Source organism: Netta rufina (assembly GCF_964035555.1).
Source record: "Netta rufina genome assembly, chromosome: 13".
NCBI classification, from domain to species: Eukaryota; Metazoa; Chordata; class Aves; order Anseriformes; family Anatidae; genus Netta; species Netta rufina.
In genome coordinates this window covers 11886725-11911657 of record NC_140136.1, presented here as the reverse complement: position 1 = coordinate 11911657, position 24933 = coordinate 11886725, and the positions used below count along the sequence as shown (strand labels likewise).

General features: G+C 48.2%; 1 protein-coding gene across 1 annotated transcript in view; it reads right to left on the bottom strand.

The window, feature by feature from the left end:
• The window catches only part of PSKH1 (protein serine kinase H1), a 31612-nt gene extending 6959 nt beyond the window's left edge, over window positions 1–24653 (bottom strand). The window contains exons 1-3 of the mRNA XM_084294485.1: window positions 24622–24653; window positions 24005–24137; window positions 21821–22852 (exon numbers count right to left, since the gene is read on the bottom strand). Of these exons, the coding sequence (XP_084150611.1) occupies window positions 21821–22765 (945 nt within the window). The 5' untranslated portion in view covers window positions 22766–22852; window positions 24005–24137; window positions 24622–24653. The remainder of the gene's footprint in view (window positions 1–21820; window positions 22853–24004; window positions 24138–24621) is intronic.
• Between the last annotated feature and the right edge of the window lie 280 nt (window positions 24654–24933).

The following is a 24933-nucleotide window of genomic DNA, read 5'->3' as shown; positions in this document are numbered from 1 at the left end:
AAAATTCAGGGTCCACCATCTGGGAAGTCGGATATAATGCCTTTTTCTTCTACAAAAGGTTCACAAAAAGCAGAAAGGTATGTCCTGATTTTTTTGAGGTTTGCAATTTACCAAAAGCAATTTTCTCTTTCAAAAAAGCTAGAAGCCAGCGGCAAGAGAGCCAAATCCACGGGAGGCTTTGAGGCCGAAAGGCAGGACTCGGAGCCACAGTGCTGCCGCCTACCTGCAGCCAGCCCTGTCCCATCAGCAAGGACGAGCTCAAACTCTTGCTACGAGCAGGCTGCTCGGACCATCGGGGCACAGAAAGCCTGTTTTACAAGAGCCTGAAGCAGTCTGGCTTACTTACCTTAGCTAAAGTGGTCAAAGGGGATATACGATCACTGTCTCTAACTCTACAAGAGAAGAGGGAGAAAATGATAGGAACTACTTGATAGAAAGGAAATACTGGTGCACGAACAAAAAACTGTAAGTGTTCTTGAGCATACTCAGGATAAAAATTGAAAATACTTCTAATCATTAGAGCCATCGTGTTCTGGAAGGAAGCACAGCACTCTCTCATGGATTAGGCACCACTTTTGTGTTTTGAAGCCACATACAAAATGCACTCCCATCTACGTTTCAAGAAGTAAGTTAACAAAATGCCTTAAAATTCAAGCTTTTCTGTCTGCTGTATTCAAATATAATTAGTTTGTCATGGCCTGCCACTGAATAACTTTTTTTCTTACCGTTTATTGTCAAGATGCATTTCATCAGCTAAGTAAAAGCAGGCACTTGATTAATAGAATGTGGACAATCTTTGATCAGAGACTAAAGGGTTAGATTGTAAAGAGAATATATAAAACAGCAAAAAACCTTTCAAATGTAGAAAACAGCACAACAATAAGAGTTGCAACCGAACATACCAGGCTGCTTTGCAGATCCATGTACGTTTTAAAGAGCACAGCCTTCATTCTGCTGGTAACAATAGAACCAAAAAGCCAAACCTGCCCCTGACGTGCATAAACCACGCATCAAGCCCATACCTCTCCTGCCAGACTTTTGGATTAGAAGCTTCCTCTGCTAAATAAACAGCCAAGGGAATCAACTCACGGGTTATCTTTCATTGTAAATCTTTACTGGCATAATGAAAGGTGATCCAGGGTTGTGCTGGATGTAAATTGGTGAGTCAGAGTCAACATACAACATACCACCTGCCCTCCAAACTCCAGATCTCCATTGCAGACCCGAGGAACCTCCCAGTCTGCTTGGGTTCCTTCTTCCATGGACTGGTGGAGTTCCTTGAAACCCAGCAGGAAGAGGTTTTGCCTCCACTTTTCCCAGGTTTGCCTTCAAAAACCATTTTAAGAACCGTTTTCTGTATTTTTAAACTCATTTAAGCTATGAGTTATTCCTACAGTTAAAATCAGAGATTTATCATTATGTGCCTGTGACCCACTGACCTCCCATCACTTCTCGCTTTTCTTCTTCCCAGCAGATGCAGCTCCCACAGCTCTGTTCCCTTCTGGGCTGGTTTTCCAGTCTCCAAACAACGCAGCATGCTAACAAGTGATCTAAGCTTACATGTCTAGACACTTTACCCACTTAAACCTAAAGTGATATTAAATGCTGTTGATGGTTCTACTTTGTTTGCAATGGTGATTTTTATCTCAATTTTTTTCCACTCTTTAGTACCATCTTACATTATTGTTAGCAGCAATTGAGATGGCTTAGATATCTTGAAACAGCTTTTTTGTCCCACTCAAATAGAGAAAACAAATTCAGGAGTCGCTGACTCCAGCCTTATTGTTTTTCCTGGGGAATTTCTTCACATCTATCTAAAATCTTTTACCTTTCTGAATATCGTTTATACCATAGAGATACAATAATTTCAGGATCTCCATCTTTTACTTAAGCATATAAAGATTTAAGAGATGCACTCAAGCGAATAAATACTTGAGGACTGACACACAAAGATACTTTTCTCCAAAATATATCTTCAGGACATCCAGGAAAGCGTTATTTCCTGCTGTAGATGTTAGCAACTGCACTGATCTGGAAGCTGCAGCAGCCTGAGAGTTATTCTGCTGCTCAGATGCATTCAGCTGTCAGCAATCCGGTGGCTGCCCAACACAGAGCAGGAGATTCTGGTCAGGGAAACGAGCCTCTAGCCCCCAGGAACAATACTCCAATCATTTCAAGTCACATTAAAAGATGGCAAACTTGGTAATTTAGAATTTGAAGCACTCCATAAAGAGCTTATCAGCCTGACTCAAGACCCAGACACTGTGAATGCAATAACCAGCCTTTGCATTGCACCAGTCCAGTTAAATGAAGCCTAAAGAAGAATAAAGTCCAAGCAGAAGCAAATTGGATTTCTCATTATTCCAATTATTCTAGTTTCACCACAAATGTTGAATATGGAGTACTTGCAATTAGATTTTTCTTCTGGTCAGCAAACACAAATCAGTTTATTGATCTGTTTATGCAACTGGAGGTTTCATTTGCTGCACCGTGCACATCCTCGCTTTTATTTCACTGAAGCCTTTTGTTTAAAAATAGGTAAGACTACATCCTACTGAAGCACTAAGTAGAATGAATTTAGCAATTTCCAGCCCCAGACCCTGGGGAAAACGTACCCACTTTCCAGAAACTTTGCACCAGCTGGCAAAACAACAGTTTTAACTTAGCAAAACCGCAGGAATCTGGCCGATTAATACTGAAAGGCAGCAGCAGACGTCTGCGTAAAAGCTGAGGAAGGTTGAGAGCTTGGGAAACACAAAGGACATGGGTGCACTTCTTCTGAGGCAGAAGTGAAGTGACAGGGCAGATTCCCACTCTGCTCCTTGCCAGCAGCAGTCTGTGGCAGGTGAGCAGCTCTTCAAGCAACTGCACTGAGGTGCTCCGTCTGGATTACCTGGTGCAGCAGCCATCCCACAGCCGTCACTTCTATTGAGACAAACCCTGGATGCAGACTACGCCGTGGTTTAACACCAGAAGCTACTAGCCCTCATGTCAGAGGACCAAGTGTAGTCAACCTTTGCTCCCTTCTGCCTTTTGTGCCAGGTTTTCCTATTCAACAACCAAGCCCGAGAGGTACGAAGCCTCCCAGGAGGACGGGAAGGAAGACACACTGCAAGCATGCTTATGGACACCCCATATCTAAGAGCTAGAGTTATTGGTAAAATTCCCCTCTGCTTGGAGTGCCTGCCCCCTTGCACCCCTCCAGTACTGTGTGCCACAGGATGACATCGGTTCCCTCTAATAAACGCCCAGATTTCAAAGCCTTGTTGGATTTCAAAGCCCTGTTGCACTTTCTCTGCCTGCTGGAGCAGTGAATGAAGCCTGAGATGGCAGCCAGGCAGGCTTCAGACAGACATTTCTTACAGGTAACCTGCTTGAGCCCACCGAAAGTGCTCTCCTTGCTAATGGCAACTCCTCTTTGGCAGCCCGAGAGCTCTCCTCAGCTCCGCGGGTGCAGCACTCGGCACACAAACCCCTAAGCACGCACTCAAGCTCCTTGACATTTTCCCTAGAGACACAAAAGGAGCAGAGGGATCTTCTGGTTAGTCTTGAGCCGATACAAGAATAGAATAAAATAAAAAAAAAAAAAACAGGCGTCCCATTTCCAAGCTTTGCTTTTCGTCTTAGGTATACGCTGCAGGAAGAAACGCACAGCTCCCGTTTCCAAAGCCAGCCGCATGCTGTGTTCAGCACAAGTGACTCTCAGGACAGCATTATGGGGAAGGCAAGGGACACAGAAACACAACGGCCCTGAATCTCTTTGCTAGCTGGTCTTTAACTAAAAGACGAGGCACAAAGCATGTTATCACAGCTCCAGAAGATCACTCCAGTTCACTCAGAAGCGCCGCGTGCCCGATGCACAGAAGGGTCTGACCAAGTGCTGCACCAGCCTCAAAGCACCAGGGAGAGAGAAGGCCTCCAGCAGCACACAGATTCCCACAAGGCTCACCTAAAGAAGACAGATGGCTACTTTCAAGTTTTACAAGACAGATTGCCAGGAACGAGGCTGCCCTGACGTGCTGGGCTGGGTACACCCCGTGTGTCAGACAGGCTGCCCTGCTGCTGGGCCCTCATTGCTGATAACCCAACGCTCCATACCCCGATGCTCCATCCCACAGGAGGTGAGCACAACGCAGGTAACAGCGATGCCGAGGCCATCCTGAACCACACAGGGAAGTGTGGGGTGAGGGCTGGACACCATGGGCCCAGTTGGGCCCTAAAGAAGCCAAAGGAAGGGCTGGGGGTCAGGTGCCGAGGCAGCACACGGCCTGCAAGCCACAGCAACTTGTGCGAGGCCTGGTTTGGAAATCCTCTGCACTAAGGGCCCGTGCCAAGGGAAAGCCCTCAGCAAAGCAGCAGAAAGGGAAGAGAAAGCCAATTCAAGTAGAATAATTAATAAGCACATACTGTAAGAGTGGTTGACGTGCAGATACAGCCCCCAAATCAGGAGCTGACAGCGTGCTTTACCACCAGATGCTTCTATTTCTCATTCCTGTCTTGTTGCTGCACCCTCCGTCGTGCCAGCAGAGATGTTTGTGCAGCCAAAGTGAGACAAATCAGGGAACTTCGACACATTTTTTTGCTGGCGTTTCAGCCACCATTCCTCGATACGACTCAGCAGGTGGCTGCAGAGGCAGCTACATCAGCCCGAGTGAACGGCACAGAGTCCCAAATCAGCAGCACTTCAGACACTCACGAAGTCACTGCCAGTCTCTTACAGCTTTAACGACACTGATGAAGGCACCACCACAGTCTCACAGCTTTAACAACAGTAGAAACCCCTGCTGTGGAGAGCTGCAGCTTTTACCCCTCGGGGATGACAGCTGCTGCTCCCCACCCGCACCAACATTTACTACAAAAATATCCAAACTTGGGTGCTGTGTAAAACAGGGGGCACAGCTCCGATCTGCAGCCTCAGCCCGGCCAGATAACAAAGCCGGGGAAAGCAGCCTCATTCACAATGCCTTAAAGAGCTCTCAAGTGTGCTGTGTTTCATTCAATTCATGCTCTGTGCCTGGATGAGGAGGAGGAAAAGCAAGAGATCCTCGCATGAGTGTCACTCAGGCGAGGTGTACGCACGTAGTGCCGGGCCCTCCGTGATTAAATCCCCTCAACACCCCTGCTTGTTATTCACATCCACACAAAAGCTATTGAAGTGCAGCCCGTGCTGGCACCGCAGAACAAGCACGCTTTGTCCTGGGGTTCCAGCAGCCAGCCCACCTCTTCCTCTTCCACATAAAGGGAGCGCGAACCCAGCATGCACCATACAGCACTGCTGGCGCACCTGAAATCAGACACTGACCTGCATTACCAACACGAGTCTTCTCCAGGAGGGGGTGGAAGCCACGGCGGTGCAGGCAGAGCAGTGCCCACGCCAGCAGAGCCCAACTCGGGCTGGCTCCAGGCACCGGAGCAGCCCCTGCATTTGGTCTGCCTGCGAGGGAGAGCACGCTGCTTCCGAGCATCCCCCTGCACCAGGAGCAAGCTAACACAAAGATTGCTTTATGCTGGCTTTTTATTTATTTTTAGCTTAAGGGATGTGGCAAATATGCTTCTGATACACTTTTTTTTAAATCGGAATTAAGATGTCTCTGGATTTCAGCCGCGCATCGTCCCCAGACACACCGGCAGCCCTGCAAGGAGAGGCCGTGCAGATGCAACGCTTCAGCACGTTGCAGAGACAAGCCCCAGGCAGGCAGAGATGTTGACTCCTCAGGAGTTTGTTCAGGTGGATAGCTGCCTGCAGGCTACGAAAGGCTCATCCTGATGAAGACCCAGTGTGGGTGCTGGGACTTTCCTGTGGATCACACATGGCCACAGCACTGCTGGGAACCCTGCCAGCATCCCTACAGGTGCTCTCAGTCTGTGGTTGCAGTCCCCTTGCCAACATTTGGGCTATTAAAAACCATTAACAGCAAAGTAAAGTCTGAGCACAGATCACCCCAGGTATCAGGCACACAAACACAACGGCTTCGCTCTCAAAAGCGACCCAACCTAACACACATGGTGTGGCGGGCACAGCAGCTGCAAGAGCTGAGGAGCAGGCAGCCGCAGGGTGCTGGCAAGGACTCAATGCCACGACCCAGAGGCGGGCAGGTTTTGGAGCATTCGTGTTAACACAGCTGCTTTGTGTGATTTAGGAGGTACCTGCACAACGGTAGGAACTGGAAGCATCAACTCTGAAGGAGCAGGCTGGGGATATCAGCCGTGAGGTGTCCTGTGCTAAACAAAAGGTTTCCTACAAGAAGATGTGATGCGTTAATGTATGGCCAGGACAATATCCCAAGCATTCTGCATTAATTTTTTGATGTGGGGAAGAGGAATAAAGGAAGGATGAAAGAGGAAAAAACAACAACCCTTTAATAATCCACAGCATTATAAGGATGCGCAGCCATCTGGTGCTGTGAACTTCCATAACCCAGCTTTTCACATGGAAACAGCCAGCCCATTTCCCCCGTACAAGCCCGGAGTGCACAGCTACAATCACGCAGAATTACAGCGGCTACAAAAACAATAAGCACAAAGCTCTTCCCTGCAGCCAGGGACGGCTCCAACTGTAACACGGCTGCTTTGCCTAGGAGATCACTGGCGTTCAGATGGGTTGATGCCACGTTTTAGGCAGCATCACTTCACATCCAGCTTTTAAGGCCAGCAAGTCACAGCTGCACGCAGAGGACTCTTCAACCACCACGGTGGCTGAGGAGTTTTGCATGGAGAAAGGTCAGGGTCAACGGAGCCGGACTCGGAAGGTGGAAGGACTGAATCCCCAAGCAATCAATAACTCTGTGTCTGATCACAGGCCAGGAGGAAGCTGAAAACACAGTCCCTCCTGGGCATCTTGCTGTTTGAGACCTTCAGCAAATCAGATGACGATGACATGGGTGCACTACAAACCAGCACAACCTAAGGTCAGGGCAGAGGCAGGCACAAGGGCAGAACTCCAGCAGCATCCCTCTGGATTAAACTCTAGGATTGGCTCAGGAAAAGCCTCACAAAATCCATGAAGTGTCCAGACCCCTCGAAACCAAGGTTTCTGTGACTCCAGGGCATCTGTGCCCCATACACATCTCCCTGTCCCATCTGCACCTTCCATAGATGCACCACACAGCCCAGGCTCCATCCCACACGTTTAACAGGGTCAAGTGTGCCACAAGAAGTCCAGAAAAAAAAAAAAAAAAGACACACATGCTAATCAATTCTGTGGATAAATTTAGACCAAAATTTAACTGCCTTTCCTGCAGCAAGAAGTTTCTGTCCCCTACTGAGCCTGTCTCAGGAAGGAGCAGATGCATCACTGCTGCCTAATTCCTTGTTCAAGACAGCTTCAGCAATCCTCCTGGTAATTTTTTATTTATTTAAGATGAGATGGCAGTAAAGTGTTTTAAAATGCCTACCATGAACCTTTCTAAACACAGTTTAAGGCTCTTGTTTACCATAATCTGGAAAAGAGATTATTCCTTTTCCTCTCTGAGGCACCCTGTGCACGTTTCCAAACCGCTATCGCATCACCGTCTCTAGGCCAAACAGCCAGCAACCTCCCAATTTTCCAGAGACTGTGGTTTTCTGATGCCCAATTGTTTTTGTTCATCTTCTGTAAAGTCCCTCCCCTTGGCCTGAGGCTTTTTGCTTTGAAGTGTGCTGCCCTGAGGTGTCAGAGCTTCAGCCTGGCGTGCAGCAGGGCCACACCACACACAGCTTTTCTCTGCAGACACCCCAGGGTCTGTCTTTTCCTACCACTTTGACACCGCTGTCTCACCTTAACAGCTTGCGATCTGTTCTCACATCCTTTTTGGAGAAGTCTACACCTCCAATCTTCTGTCCTCCACTTATTTCGGGGCACTAGCTTGCTCTTATTTTTAAGAAATTCACATCTGCTATTGCCCTCTGGAATTGAGTGCACTCTGCAGCCCCTCCAATGCAATGGCCAGCTGCAAATACAAGGAACACACCCGCTCCTCCTCAGCTGGGAAGAAGCCCCACACACCATGGGACCCTAGGCAGTATCCTAGAGGACTGCACTCCCTACATATCCCACTTTAAATAGCGGTGGCTCATCAGCATGGATTTTAATGTTCAGGTTTGGGAAATACAGACATTGCTCAGCACTAAGGGCAGTCGAGGACACGATTTGTAGCAGGCAGCAGAGAAGCCCAGCTTTTCCCAGCACCAGAACCCCTTTCTCACAGCAACCCCAATCCATCAGCACAGAAGAGATGGGCGAGGAGGGGGTTCCCAGCTGCCAGAATACAAGAAACACTTCAATCTTGCCTCTGCCTCACCCCAAAACAGGGTTAATTCACCATCTCAGCTCAAGTAATTAGTGCGCTTACTCCTATGGCTTACCCACACGACTGCTCTGGAGCTGCACGTGCCTGGCACACATTCAGCACACATAGAATATTGCTCGTCTTGCTTTGAAAGCCTATCAAGGGCTACAATGCATTTCCAAACAGTGTTTTTTGTTTTTGTTTTACAGAGTATTGAACAATTTCACCAAACAACTAAAAAAAATCCGAATGCCAGATCCATCCTTGCCAAGTCCCTGTGCCGAACGATGGAGGTATGGAAACTTCTACCACTTTTGGACGATGAATGTTCCATGAAGTTTTACGTTCTCATCCAAGAGCCAAGCTCGTTTCTTAGCTTTTCAAAAGCAGCCTCTCAAGCAAAAAGACCAGCACTGAGTTGTTCAGCATTGGACGGGTTGCCCAGGGAAGTGGTTGAGTCACCACCCCTGAAGGTCTTTAAAAGACGTTTAGATGTAGAGCTCAGTGATGTGGTTTAGTGGAGGACTGGTTAGTGTTAGGTCAGAGGTTGGACTGGGTGATCTTGGAGGTCTCTTCCAACCGAGACAATTCTGTGAAGAACTCCAAGAGCTCATGAAGTTAAAAGCAAATGAAAAAGATGGAGAAAAAACAGAAAGAACAGAAAGTGGTAAAACTAATTCCAGACCTTTCTATCATCATGATTTAACAGTGTATGAATGCTTCTGAGTCTTCAGTGAGAAGCCTTCCGTGTGTCCGAGCTACATGCCATTGACTCCAAGTGATCAGTCCACAAGAATCCCTACAAAATTATCCTTCAGACAGAGCGGGATCACTGGTAGGAAGCACGCAAAGCCCTGCCTTCTCAGACAGCTCAGTTCCACCTTTCCTTGCCCAGGAAATCGAACTCTTCAGTTAATTACTGCGAGCTCCTGCAATGCTGGGTGCATTCCGTGCTGATGGCAGCTGACGAGCTGCGGACACGCGGCCAGGATCCGCCGGCACCGCGGGGACAGCGGGCGTCTCCGAGCGCCCTACCTCTGAGGCTGGTCTGCGAGGCTCCCATCTCACCAATCAACACTAATCTGGTGCATTAGTAAAAGCTCAGTGTTCAGGAAAATCCATAAAAGCATCCACTTAAGTAACAAATGAACTGGAAAACATGCCCGGCATTTCCATCTCTGCGCTCCCGGGGCAGCAGGAGGGCAAATCAGCAGGCTGGTGAGAGTGGAGAAGAGACTGGAGCAAGCCTTGAAGCTCATGCTCCAAACCACCCAAGTTGTTTTTGTTTTTTTTCCCCAGACATGCTGCTGTTGGCCTGAGCCACCCTCTCCAGCTCAAAACAACTCAGTTCCCTGGTGTCTACCAGCCTGAAAGCTTCAGTTGCAATCTTGTCAGATTACGGGATTTCAGGGATTACATACAGAGGATGCCAAGAAAAAACAAGAAACTCCAACTTGGTACCAACACGCGCTCCCCAAAACAGTTTTAGCAGCTGAAGAAGATCTCTGCAGATCTCTTTGACCTGCCTGAAGTCAAAGTCTTGACTTCCTACCCATGCCACCCAAGCCTTCCTTTGTCTCACCCTGAGTAGAGCACATGGCTCCTGCTGCAGAAGTCCCACCTGGTCACGGCAAGTTTGAGACATCATTCGGCATCAGATTGCTCCAAATATATCAGGAGCAACTGGTCTCTCTAAGGTAGGGTCAGCTGCAGGCCACAAGGTGATTTGCAACAAGTTGTGTGCTGACAGCCCTTCTTTGCAGCCCCGTTTTGATTAAAATTAGCTTTTAAACTGCAGGAGCAGGGACGGCAGCTGGATCGTCTACCAAACCCCAGCCCTTTGAAGCCTCAGACTGCGGGGTTCAGTGAGGAGATGCTGTAGCTTTTCCCCTCCAGAGTGCAAACCATTAATAGCAACTACCTGGAAAACCTTTACAAGCATTTTACAGACACAGTCAGGGCTCCCTCTGCCTCTGGGGGCACACTGCTCTACAAGCTCTTCTGGATCTTCTGGAGCCCACAGCACCCCCAGGTCTTCGGCAGACCAGGGCTGGCAATCCCAGCTGCAGCAGCTCAAGAAATTATCTCTATCCCCTTGCCCTACAGCTTGCTAGAAGCTCTTGGGTGTGCCACAGCAGTGGCAGACCAAGTGCTGGCACCCTGCTCGAGGGCTGGCACCTAGCTCGAGCCCTACACAGGCTGACCTCCACACTGCTTCTCCCAGCGCAGGGAGAAGCCCACAGAGCTGCAGGAAGCAGTTGCTCTCCCTCCTACCATTTCATAGGAAACAACTTCTTGTCCCCACTGGAGGAGGCAGCAGCAGGCAGCCCGGTGCAGTCAGTCCCCACGGGGTAAGGAGCTTCTCACCGATGCAGCTCTTTCCCCTGCAGGATTAACGGCGGCTCTCACTCGCTGAATTTTGGTCCTGAGCAAACAGGCACGCAGCAGCACGTCTTGTCACTTAAGATGCATCTCTACGAAGGTTTTGGAGAAATGGCACATCTGAGCCACAGTAAGAAAGCAAAGGAATGAAATCAAAGGAAAAAAGACCCAGTGACAAAAGGAACTGCCCAGTCTAGTCTCAGGGAAGGGAGTCACACAAGACCACTGGCAGCACTTGACAGTTTAAATCCTTTCTGTTAATAGTTTGTATTCCACAGAGGCAGCTTAATATTCTTTTTCTACCCTACCGATGTCCCTTTATCCCTACATCCCTAATTCCCCAGAAATACTATACCGCCATTAACAGGATTTTACAGTGCCCAGAAATGCAGAAATAAAACCACACTGAACTGCTGTGACTAATGGCAAGCCCGGCCAACTCACCGGCCTCCGATGCAGAAAATTCACCAGCCTGAAGCCACACACAGCCATGAAATATGAAATCTTAACGGGGTGTCGCAGACCAGCCGTATGGAAATGCAGGATGGAGCACTCCCCTCCTTGCTTCCCCTGCCTTTTTGGAGTTCTCTTTAGGGAGAAGAGTTGCAATATATGCTGAAGTACATAGTAAAAAGGCAATAAGAATTATTTTTTTATGAAGTTCCTTGTGACACACCAATTCTGTCAGAGGAGACAAACTTCAAAACCTCAACAAGCAGCCAACGTGAAGGGAAATTGATTTATTTATTTTTTTAATGCATACATTGGTTGTAAGCCTGCACAATGCCCTTTTAGTGGAGGTGTTTCTTTACCTGCAAATAAAGTGTTTTCCAATACAGCGTGCTAAAGTTGTGCAGGAATATGGTCACTGACGTATGCTGGGCAGGAGGCTGAAGGATTTTCCAGGTTTTAATTGAGCTGGTAACATTTTGGAGAGCCCAAGATATCTGCTCCTGCAGTTGAAGAGATCTGGACAAACACTTCAGATATGTATGGAGCAACACAAATGCACCTGTACTCCCACCCACCCAGCAGGTGCATTAGAAGAAAAGAAAGAGCAGAAGCTACGAGAAGTACATTTGTGTGGCTGGCCTTGGTGTTTTGTGCCAGGCTAGGAGAGGCACACTTTCATCCTGTTCAAGTGTTTCAGCTCTTCAAAGCAGAGCACAGTGCCCTTTTCAACAGAGCCATCCGACTGCATCTCGCCACCACTCCTGTCGCTCTACTTAAAAATCACCATGGTCTCACAGCTATATGAAATGCAAAAGCACATTCCTCTGTAAATTGATATTTTCTTCTTTTTTCCAAGCAAAAGACTTATAAAAGAGACTTATAAAAAACAAATCTTCCTTACAAGGGAAAAAATCCATAGTTTTTAGAAAAATGCATGCATTTCTGCAGGACTATTGTCGAGCACTTTCACTGTCTGACGGGGCTCCTGGGAGATGAGATACTGCAGCTGATACAAGAAAAAAGCTTTTTAACCCCTGAGGAAGCTAAAACATGGCCCGAGAGACTCATATGATCATGCAAATGAGTACTACAAGCGTGCCCTGTGCCTGTTTTCCTTGTTATGCTACATTTCAACAGCTTGGGAACAACGCTCCATTTCCAGGGAGAAGAGTGAAAAACTGGCTACCCTGCTGGTTTAAAAATATCCCCTCTTCTGGCAGGAATAGCAGAGGACAGCAGATGACAACTGTGCCTTGCATGAGCTTCTTGTGGGTTTAAAGACTGCTGGCATAGCTGGGGAGGGCGATGCCTCAGTCGGTGCCAGCAGCTGGGGTCCCCATGAGCCACCCCACTGTACCCCAAATGTCCCAGGCACTGAGCCAAGGGAGAACCTGCAGAGGGGTGAATTGGCTTTGCAAAGAGCTCCTCATAGAGGGAAGGGCAGCACAGGATAACGTGCAAAGGTAAGTCTTCAATAAATGGGAGGCTGACACTGGCTTTCCTAGCCTCTTGGAGAGGCATGACAGAGTGCCAGTGGGAACAACAGAGGGCAGTGGTGCTTCTCCATTCCTGGAAATTTAAGGTTTACCTTGAATGTTTTCCAGCATACCTGTCCAAACTCGGTGAAGCCAGGCTGTCCTACTGCTCCTCTTGGGCAGGAGATAGACAAGGAAGATTCTCAGCAGGGGGAGCTCTCCCCCGTTAGGCAGCTGGTACCCTGTAACCCATTTACGTAGCATCGAATGCGTTACACTAAGCTTTAAAATGGGAATCAAAGCTGCAGTTACGATTCACAGGAAAAGAACTTGGAGAAACTTGTGGGGCAAACAAAGCATAAAATAGAAAATAAAGCTGATGTTGTGAAACTTTTTTTTTTTAAACCTTGCTATTTATAAAGCAGTTTTACATTTTATTATCAAAAAGGCTAAATTCCTTTTTAATTGCACAGGTGCATGTAAGTAACTCAGATCTAAGTGACCAGAAGTGCAAAAATGCACGTGCAGTTGCAGGCCTGGTAGCCAGACAGAGGTCACACGTTCTGCAGCATTAATGCAAAATTTACCATTCTTTAAATAGCCACACCCCGGATTTAAGGATGTTTATCCTGTCCTGGCTGAACTCTCGCACAAGGCAACAAAGATTGTGGAGAGATGTTTTCCATGATATACAACTATAATTTTATCTTCTCCCACAGGAAATTAGTTTCTGCATTAAAATACAAGTATGCAAAATAAAGGGTTTTGTTTTTTCTTTTTTTGTTATGGATCTCTGCCACTGAGGCTTTCTGCCAGTTTGTCACTTGTTAGAAAAATCCAGCCGTCATCCTCATAAAACAAATACTGGTCAGTTCCTTTGGAGAGGGACAGGTGATAACTGCAACCAGCTCTAGACTGTGCCAGAAAAAGCCTGCGTTCAAGCTCTACCGCCATGCTCTCAGAAAGCTCAATAAATGCAGGACATGAATCTTAAAAGTTGACAAGACTGTTAGCTGACTCCTCCATCATGTGCCTCTAGGGATCTGGGGGGTTTACAAGCCCTCTACCATCTTTTAACCAGCCTCCAGAGTGCAGTCAGTTACAAGAATACTTTGGAAGTACTCCACAGATTTCCCAACACACTTGGTGTTGCATCGAAGTCATCAGCTGCGTTGAAATGGCTTTTTGTTCTTACCTTGCTATCTGTCAGGTAGATGCTATCAGCACAGGCTCTGTTTGCTAATGCACTGCCAGCGCTCTTCACGCTCGCTGTTTCTGATGTCAGCTGCAGACACGGGAAACTATTCTGGGAGAGAGCACTTCTTGCCTTCACTTAGGTGAACCGAGTTAGTTATTACAGGGACACCACACTCTTCCACTCATCTTTTGCTAAGGTAACGTGGGTATTGTGCAATACACTGCATTCTTCCATCCATAGCAACACCTGCAGAGTTTACTCGGTGCCTACATTTAACTGGGCACTTTTGACTCCATCAAGGGCAGACGATCATTAAGATGCTGAATGCTCTTGAACAGAAAAATGAAATGCTACACACATAAAAATTCTGCACAATAAATCTAGCATTTGGTTCTGCTCCTAAGATATTTGTGCTGCATATCTTGGTACTATTAACATTTTTTGTATGTGCCTCTGTTGCTTTTGTGCAGGATTTGGAGGAGCTGCTGATACACAGGAGGGCAGAATGACCTCAGATGGCTGGAAAAGCAGGCTGGGATCTGGCTGCATCTGCCAGAACCGTCGGGGCAGTTCCAGAGGATGACAGCACACCAGGGATCTCGGATGCTCAGTGAAAGGGCAAGCAGTGACTGCCAAGCTGCAAGCAGGTGAATTCTGACTGGCTGCAAGGAAAAGCACGTTTCACACAAAACTGGGGCAGGAAACTTTTGCAGTGACATCACTGCAACATAAAAATCCTGTAAGTACGCAATGATTTTATGTGCATTTTAGTTACTTTACTTGCCTGTGTTACAAATACCTGAAACTCATGTATATGAACAAGACTGCACCCTCATTTATTTTCCTAGGAAATTGCCAGGCACTTCAGGGACAGACCAACAGAACACAGCGTGCCCTTTCAGCATGATGGTCCTCGCTACCAAACAAGCAGCCATAGACCGGGTGAAACTAGGGTGCAAAGGAGCCTAGCTGGAAAGTGACGGTAACCCAGATAAAGAGAAGAAAAAAAAGTGAAAAAAGCGTGTGGATACAGACAAGGAAAAAACTTAAAAATGTGAATGGAGTTCTAAACGTGTGAGAATAGAGCAAGAACAGGCCTGGCAACTCAAAAGAAAGGGATGCTGCAAAAGGTTCAGACTCAAAACAAGAACCTGGCCAGAGGGTCTGCTGGGTAGGTAGACAGAAAAGGCTGGTTTCAAAATGAAGAATGAGCAAGCCTTAAATACTCAGACCTACAAGAACAACCAGCTTGAAGGCAACAGCAAGCAGTACAACAGTAGCACCCAAATGAGGTGGGTACTGGTGGGTACTGTCTCCTGATGACAAATATGCTTTCGTGGTTCAATCCAGAATCAATACACATCACCTCCACGAACCCACGTCACCACTACCAAGTTACGAATCTCCTGTGGAACAGAGATCTTCCCAGATTTTGCGTACTGCAACATAGCAGGAAGATGAGCACCATATTTTTCTGTAAGAGTCTGAGCTTTCTCCTCTCCAAATCATTTGTAGCCTCAGATGTATGTAACTTCCAGGTCCAGCAGCTCTCCAAGGCTGCCCACCAACACACAGACCAGGCAGAGCAAGCTGGAAGCCGGGGAAGCATTTCTTACCTGCAGAGCACAGCGATTTAAACCCATGCCATCACTATGACTCACAAGCCATCAGCAGCAGATGGAGGGGGAAGACGTCAGCAGGCTGCTTTCAAGACTCTCAAAAAAGAGGTATCAATGTGAACGGGTAGCTTCCATTCATCAGGAGAGCTTAACACAGTCCAGGAGTTGAGAATTTGATCCTATGTAGCTTTAATTATTCTGAATCAAGAAAGATTCAGAAGAATCTTTCAAGAACCTTTCTTGAATCAAGAAAAATCAAGAATAATTTCACTGGCACTCAACACGTTGTTAAAACACGAACCAACTCAAGACACCAAGAACTCAATCCCAGCTCCAACAACCAGGCAGACCCTGAACAAGCACCTGAGGGTGTCCAGCTGCCCCTCGGAGCTTACAGAGGGCTCAGACATACACAGGAGCCTCAAGGATGGTAAAGGAGGAGCTCACCTGCTGTCTGAGCCATTCACAGCTCTAGGGCACTAATTTGAAGGCATCACTTATTTGAATACTGATGTCCAAAGAGTCTCTCCAATGCAGAGGGGGAGGCGTTTGTCACGAACAGCGGTGACAGCAGAGAAAAAACAGCACGCTTTATCAAACAGATTGCCACCAAAGGACGTTAGGGACAGTCAGAGGAAGGATGCCCCCTAAGAAACCAACTGTAACTCGAGTATTTTGACCACATGAAGTCATGGCTACACCACCTCAGCCTTAATGACAAGTGCAGGCTACGCTACAGCCCCTCCTCTTGTTAAAAACCATTTTGCTGGTAAAAAATCATCCTCAGTTCTGTGGTCCTTTTACCTAAAATACCATCAGCATGATGTAACTGCTGACGTACGACGATGATCAACAAAAACTGCTCATCCTTGACTGCAGAAAGTAAAGGCAACTCTCCGAAGAGTTCACTTTTCCAAAAAACAACCCCAAAGAGGAAAGGCACCACACACTCATGGGAGCAGGAAGAGCTGCTTAAACACGGGGCTTCAGCAGCTGCCCCCAAAATTCCTAGAGCCCTTTCACACCCAGCACTGGAAGCAGCAGGGATAGTTTTGGAAGACTGCATCTTAGAGCTGACCCAGCCTGCTGAGGGCACAGGGAAAATAAACAAAAACCTAAACAGCAAAAATATGCAGCGAGGGAAGCTGTCAAAGAAAGGAGAAATCACAGCGAGGGCAGCAGGGGGCAAGCCAGGCAGGCAGAACGAGGAGATGGGTTTTGTGTTCCTACTTCAGACCCGAATGAGTCACCAAACAGAGAGGGGCAAGAGTCACAAGCAGCACACAATTCACACCACATTTTCCTTTATAGATGCATAATGTCAATACAGACTCATTTCTCCCAAGGAAAAAAAAAATAAAAACAGTTCTGCAGGAGAAAGGGAAGTTGAACCAACTCTGTCATCTGCAAAACGCTTTTCATCACCAATCAGCCTGTATACACTGCCTGCTTTTTCACCCACATAAGAGGAACTATAGCACTGGGTCATAATTAAAGGGTTCAGGAACATTTCTATTTAACAGGAAATGTTTTCCCTCCGTACGTTTTACATCTCTAGCCTTACCAAAGGAGTATCATACAAGTTAAATTAGCCCGTGGGAGTTGGTGGGACTCAGGACTGATCTGATTCTGAAGCGTGGTAGAAGCAGCACTGCCTGCAAACCAGGAGCCCAGACCCTACAAAATGCACGGTACCTGCTCTGCTCACGTCAGACAGGATGACTGAGTGTCCCAGCACACCACACAGAACACCTCCGAGCTCAGCAGCTCTTGGGAGAGGACAAAGCTCCAGGCTGAGAGAAGGAATGACCAGCAGCTCTACTAAAACTGAAAGTTAAGAATGCAAGAGCACAGATCAAACATTAACTACTGCAGTCTGGTGTCTCCAACCTCAGCCCTCCCTCTGCAGCTGGCTGAAGAAAACAAGCACCGTGCTGCAATTAAACACTGCCCCCCTCCAAACCCTCAAGCCTCAGAAACTTGTGTGTTAGTGACCTCTTTATACTTGCATTTTTTTAATGCGCATCTCTCCATTGATTTGTCTTCCACGAATTCATCCAGGTGCTCGTTGAACTCAGGCCAACTACTGAGGTCTGCAGCACCTGCACCCGGGAGGCGCACAGCCCTCGTTTTTACTGCCTGAATGAACTCTGTTCCATCAGCAACTGTGCTGCTTCATTAGCAAGCTTGGCCCCGATCGCTTTTGGGCAGAAGGACACAAATCCCTACACCTCCAGTTTTCTTTCACCATGACACACTGACCACATGTTTCAGGTTTGTGCTTCTCCTCTCCAGGGAGTTGTTCATTAAGAGATGTTCCTGCACCAGCACCCACCAGCAGTGAACAACTGCAAAAAGCTGATCCTGTTTTATCAATAGAAAAACAGAGGAGGAGAAGTGACCTGCCAAGATCAGATACCAAAACCAGAACAATCAGACTCTGGCTTGGTTTCCCAATTCATCCGTAACACGTTATATTCCACTTCTTCCAGCAAATTTCCCAGGTGTGTTAAGCAACATAAAAATATCGGTATTCAGTAGAAGGAAAAGCTTTGAACCAGAATCAGAACGAGCCTGTCTTAGCAGGGTAATGATGGTCTGATGTTCATTTCCACCCTCTCCAATTCAAAAGGAAACTGTGAATGGAATCCCAGCTTCATTTCTCAGACAACTTTAAACTACAGAAAGATCCCCAGAAATTTCTTTTATCCTCACAGCTTCAATTAAAATATCACCGATTTTTTTTTAGTGAGCTGTAATAAAACAAGGGAAAGAAAATGATGTTGTAGCAGACTACTTCAAGGCACGTAACTCTTGCTCAGAGATGCCCAGAAAAGCACGCCACGTTACAAAGGCAGCTGTTCTTCATCCTCACCCTGCCCATTACACCGAGCAGTTCAGAAAGCACAGGAGACGCAGGAGATAATCAGGGCAGTGATGTCAGCGCTACCTGAATAAGCTATTATGGGAGACCTCTGCTATTGATCTGCTAACAGCCTCTTGAAACACAGCTCACGCTCCAGGAACAGGAGAGCGGTGCTAAGTAGGTCCCAGCCAAAGCAGCTACATTAGCTGGACACGAGCTCGCTTGTTTTTCCAGAAAATGGAGCTACTTCTCAGGTCAGCATGCGCGGTGGCTTTTATTCCTCTCTCAATACAGCTTTGTCCTGGCCAGGTTTTAAGGCCAGATCTTTAAGAAATGGGACTTGGGGCCGATTCTCAGGCTCCTGCCACCGTTGCAGCGTGACTGCAGCAGCACCCTCGGGAATTCAGCTCCCTCTCCCAAGTCCTTTGCTACCGAAACTTGTCTGAGCCGCACAGCTCAGGCTGTCAGCTCCCCGCACATTGCTTTGCAGCTTCTTTTGAAGCTTCCTTTTCCATTTCACATCTTCAAAGTTTGTGTTACAGAAAGAAAAAAGAAAAAAAAACAACAGTTGTTTCCGTGAAACCTCTCCTTCTGAATCTATCCAAGATGCTTCTGCAACACAGCCAAGCTTTCTGCCCAGCCTTGTTCCAAATAAACCAGAACTCGCGGCTCCTGCTGTTTCCATTAATCTGACAAATGTATCAGCGGGCCCACTTCTGACATCTTCCCACTTCTTCCAGTGGGACACAAAAAAAGACCAATTTTCTGTGAACGTCAGACATTTGGAAGCATTTAAAAGCCCAGAAAATGACTAAGAAAGCTGGCAAGGTGCAGGAAAGACGCCAGCCACCTCTACATCTCTGGCTCACTTTGTTTCCACCTAGAATTTACGCGTAAACTGGGCAGCCTGTTAGTGCATCTCCTGCCAACGTGCAGCTACAGTCAAACCTGTCTGCAATTCAGGGGCACAGGCTTAATTACAGCAGTAAATTAAAGCATCCATTTTCCAGGCGCTGGGAGAGCAGAAAGCATCTGGGCAAGTGATACAGGCTGTTGGCTGACACGTACCTTACTCCAAAGCAGTAAAACGTCTAAAAGCTTCCCAAAACAACCATCCACATCACACACAGCCTCCACAACAGCCTTGTAAACTGTCGTTTATGGAGGGATAAGGAGTAAAATGCTTCAGGCTTGTGCACTGGCAGTTTCAAGATGCACACAGCCTGGTTAGTGCTTGTTCACTGCGCTGCCTTCGCTTCTGCAACCTACACGAATCCAGTGGCCCTAGACACAAGGAAGTCAAAAACTCTCAGAAGGATTCAGCTCTGGCACAAGGACTAGAGGACATCAGACGAAGTTACCCCAGGACATATACACACACCCCCCTCAAGCACTTTTTTGGATGAAGAGCCCTACTCTGTTCACTCATTCTTTAAAGGGAATACTTTTATTTATTCATGCTGCCCTTCCTGTAGGTCTTCCAGTTCTGCATTTTTCCCAGCAGGAGCCACACACACCAACACTCACAGGCAGGTGCACAATGCAGATGGCACAGCAGGGACACGTGCAGTAGTAACACTAAATCCAGTATTAGTTGGCTTTTGAATACAAGAAACAAGATAATGTTTGGAAGCATTTAACCAAAAGCATTTCTTCTGAAGACCAAGCAGCACCTTCAGAGCTCACCATCATTCATGGACTATTCAGATTGCCTTTTTTCCCCACGGGACCACTTCGAGAGACCACGTGATAAATTGGTTGATGTTTGTTGTGGATAAACTTACTCAGTCTTGCATCATGTCTCAGTTCTGTTTTTAACCTCAACAACCGGTATCAGCAGCACAATTTATTGCAGGTCAAGACTATCCTGTCCCTTGCTTATGTGACTCCAGCCTGATGTGGCCCCATTAACCACAAGCCTTTGAGCCCTGCCCGTCAGCCAATTGCTCACCCATTGGATGATGTTTTTGTTTAGCTGTATGCTGGGCATTTGGTCCAGTAGGATCCTATGGGAAACTGTCTCAAAAGCTTTACCGAAATCCAAAAAGATCACATCAGTTAGTTTTCCTTAATCAAAGAGATGGGTGATCTTATCATAAAAGGTAATCAAGTTAGTCAAACAGGACCTACCCCTCATGAACCCACGCTGGCTGTGACCTGTGACTGCACTGTCCCCCAGCTGTGTCTCAGTAACTCCCAGGATAACCTTCTCCCTAATTTTACCAGGCACTGACATGAGACTGACAGGCCTGTAGTTACCAGGTTCTTCTTTCTTCCCTTCTTGAAAATTGGTACATTTGCCAGCTTCCAGTCAACAGGGACCTCTCCAGATTCCCAAGACCATTGAAAAATAATCGAGAGGTCCCATAATGACCTCCGCCAGCTCTCTAGGCACCCTGGGATGAATCCCATCCAGACCCATGGACTTGTAGGGATCCAGGTGGAGCAGCAAATCCCACACACCTTCAGGGTTGGCTGGGAGTTTATTATTCCTACCATCACAGTCCTCCAGCTCAGGAAACCCGGGGTCCTGAAGCCCATCATCAGCATTGAAGACAGAGGCAAAGAAGGCATTAAATGTCTCTGCTTTGCCTATGTCCTTGTCTGTGAGATTACCTCTCTTGGGCTTCTCCTTACTATTATCATGATAAACTTAGCCTAAAGTTCTGCAGAAAGGTAAGAAGAGCAAGTGAAAAACGACCCGAGTGACAGAATTCCACGTCCACAAGCACACGCACTGAGGGCTGGAGAGATTAGACAGTAACACCAAGTTACCTGTGCACCACCCAGCCCCACATCAGCTACTGACACTTGGGAAATCTCTCGGGGAGACCGCACGCTGCTCTCTACCTCATTAGCCAGGTGCTTAGAGGAGCCCAAACAAACAGAGTATCAGAAACCCTGTGGGAAGACGTGAACAACCAGAGACCTTTCTATGCCACAACACAAGGCCTTGGAGCTCAATACACTGAACAACATGAATAATCTCCCTGTCTCAAAGATCAGCAGTTACCCTCCTCTAAGCTACAGCAAAAATCAGATTAAAAAAGGTCCCACGAGGGAAGAAGCAAATCTTTGGACAGTTATTCAACTGAAGGCATGAGGTTCATGCCTCAGGACCTAAAGAGCACGTGTCCCTTTGTCTGCCATAGCCTCATCTTTCAGCACAGGTGTTTTTCGGGCTACACTTGGAGCTGTATCTGAAATCCAACCAGGTACGTACATAGCACATTTCAAAAACTCAGCCTGGCATGAGTTTCAATAGCATCCCAGCTAGAAACCAACAAGTTCTGTCAGTCCCTTCAGTTCTGTTCTGCAGGAACTGATCTCTTCCTTCTTTAGAAACACTTTTCCTCAAGAAGCTCGCTGTGCTGCAATGGGAGCGCTTTTGGAAAGCAGAGAGAAAGCATAAAGGGATTTTAAAGGCCAGAATCACAATTTTTTCACGCTGCTCACATTACCGCCCTGCACAAACCAGCCAGCTCCTGGAAATCACACAGACCCACGTGCAGAGCGCTTCTTGTTCGACTTCCTCTCACCTTAAACCCTGCCCCACTCACCTCGCCCGAGTAACTGTATTTTCCTTTCAGGATCTGCCGGTACAAGCGGGTGCGGTTGTCATCTTCAAAGGGCATGGTGCCGCTCAGGAGGATGTAGGAGATCACGCCCAGCGCCCACATGTCCACCGAGTTAGTGTACGGCTTCCTGACCAGGATCTCCGGAGCAATGTACTCCGGGGTCCCGCAGGTGGTTTTCATCAGGCAGTCATCGCCCTTCTTCCGAGCGCTTGCCAGTCCAAAGTCCGTAATCATGATTTTGGAATCCGTCCCGGGATGGTAGTAGAGCAGATTCTCGGGCTTCAAGTCCCGGTGGGTGATACCCAGCGTATGCAGGTACCTCACGCCGTCCAGCACCATCTGCAGCACACGCGTGGCATCCCTCTCCGTGAAGGAGCCTTTGGCAATGATCCGGTCGAACAGTTCTCCCCCAGTCGCCAGCTCCATCACCATGTAAACGCGGTCCTGGGTCTCAAACACCTCTATCAGCTGGATTATGTTGGTGTGCCGCACCCGCCGCAGCACGCTGAGCTCCGACTCGCACACCTCCCTCCCCTCCCGGTATTTGGTCTCGATCATCTTGATGGCGTAGGGCTGCTTGGTAGCCTTGTGCTCCACCCGTACAACGCGGCTAAAGCTTCCTCTTCCAATCAGGGCTTTAATGTCGTACTTGGCCGTCACTCTGGGGTCAAATTTGGCACGGTATTTAGCCACTTTGTTCTTGCGGGGTTCGGGCTGGTCCACGTGGGGAGGCAGGTGGGTACCGGGATACGGGTTAGCATGACGCGGAGGCGAGGGAGAGCCAGCTTTGATGACAGCCCCACAGTCATCTTTGATGAAGTGCTTGTATATGTCATTGTGGCCTGTGTAAGGTTCTATTTTTTTAACCAGGTCTAGCTGCACATCTTTGGGGGGCTCGGGAAGAACCTTGCTTGTCCCACAGCCCATCACTGAAGGGTGTTAATTCCCTGTCAAGGCATTTTCCCAGGGCAGCATCAGCAGCAACCACATCTGCAGCAACTCCCACATCCGAACCTTACAAAAAGGACAAGAAAAACACCACAGATAAACAGGAATCAAGGCAGTCAAGTTTCAAACAAGAAAAAATGCAAGCGGTTCGTGTCTCAACAGAGCCATGCTACCACGAACTAAGAGCTGGGAATTTACACCACACTTCACTACAGAGCACGCACAATGCTTTGCCACTTTCACCACATGATGGTGGCTATAAAAAAACAGTCCTGGTCAGAACAGATGTCCATGGCAATTCCATAGCTTCCCTTTTTCATTAAGCACAGTTTGTCTAAAGCTGTCTCCCAGCTGAGCACTGAATCACAGAACAGCTGAGATTGGAAGAGACCTCTGCAGGTCACCTCATCCAGCCCCAGCTGCTGAACAAAGGTCAAGGAACAAGCTGAGTGCTTTCCTTAGCTTTGTTCAATCTGATAAACTTTGTAAGACACCCAATGTCCCAAATCTTTTAGTTTTGAGATTTCTCATTAGAAGCTCCATAATCTCAGCAGCTTGTTCATTCAACAAACCCTCCTGACATTTTCTTTATATTGTAAGTCGTACTGGTGTTTTGAATCTCTCACGACTTAGCTCTTAGGGATCAATGAAACTGCGCAGAAGGCAAGGAATATGGAGACAGAGGCAGGCTGCTTTTAAGATGCATTTTACCAATTAATTTACTGCACCTCTTGGAGGAGAAAAAGAAAAAAAGAAAAAAAAAAAAAACAGATCTTGTTTAACCAGAGCAAGCTTTTAGCTTCATTCTCCAAGCCCTAAGAAATCAGGTGGGCTCCGACATTAGGAAGCATCCTGACTCAGTTTTGCTTTCTTTTGCATCTTCAGAGACCAAGCTGCACTTCTATGCTTCCCTACCGAGCTGCATCTAGCTGTGATAAGGAAGTGGAATTGCCACCAGCTGTTCCAGATTGGAGCAAAGAGAGGTCCTGCTCCCCACACTGTATTCCAACAGAGCCAAATCAGCTGCGCTCCAGCAAGTCTTTACTTTAGATCCTGATTAAAACAGTCTGGAGGTGGAGAAACTGCCTGCATGCATTCTGGCAATTAGCTGAGCAGTTTTAAGTTTAAGTTCCTACTCTTTGGCTCAGCGTGGTGCCTCAGCATTTGCAGAGGACTATAGCAGAGCTGTGTGCCTCGAGATGTGTGGGTCCAGCTTACCAGCACCAAGCGTGTCTTCACTCATCCACCGCCTCCCCAAGGAACCACTCAGCACCAACAGCAGGAGGGCTGCGCGTGGGGCAGGAGGTGTTTTAGCAGGGCCTCAGGAAGAAGCTCAGGCTCCACATTGAGTCTGGAAAGGAAATATGGATTTAGTTAGGATTTTATTTTTAAAATCAGACGTGAACACGGCAACTTCTTGTGGAACCTACGGGCTGTACCAAGGGCAGACACGAGCACGGCTGCACCACAGCGCAATTAACTTCACAGAACGCTTAATTAAGACTTGGATTCACCGACAGCTGGCTGTTTACTCGGATTAGCGTCCTGCCACCACGAATATATTTAATATTTACACCACCCCCGGGTCACGCCTCACACAGCGCTACCGAGCGGAGCCAAACGCCGTGCGCCAACCCCCGACACCCGGCGGAGGGCGGGCAGGCAGCGACCGGGGAACCCCGGGGGGCTGCGGGGGGACGTCCCGAGCAACCGAGGCTCCCTCCCGGAGCCCCTCAGGCCGTCGGCGGAGCCCCGGGGGCCGGGCACGGAGCGAGGGTCCCGGTGCGCGGCCCCCTCCCCTCCCCGCGGGGTCCCGCTGCGGGCCCCGCACTCACCTCAGGCCGCTCGGCCCCGGCCCGGCCCCGCCTCCCGACGTCAGCGCCGCGCGCCGCGCACGCCCGTGGCTGGGAGGGGAGGGAGGGGGGGGTGGTGCCTGCAGCGCCCCCTGCCGGCGGCCTCCGGGAGGTGGCGGCGTTGTGGGGGGGGGCGAGCCTGGGGGTGAGGGCGAGGCATGGCCGCCCCTGTGGGGGCACTGTGAGGGGTTTGGGACTCCCGCTGTGGTGGTTGTGGGGTCTCCACGCCCTGTGTTGTTGCACCAAGCAGCCCCGTGGCACGGCCAGCCCGTGCCCTGTATGCAAGCAGTGTTC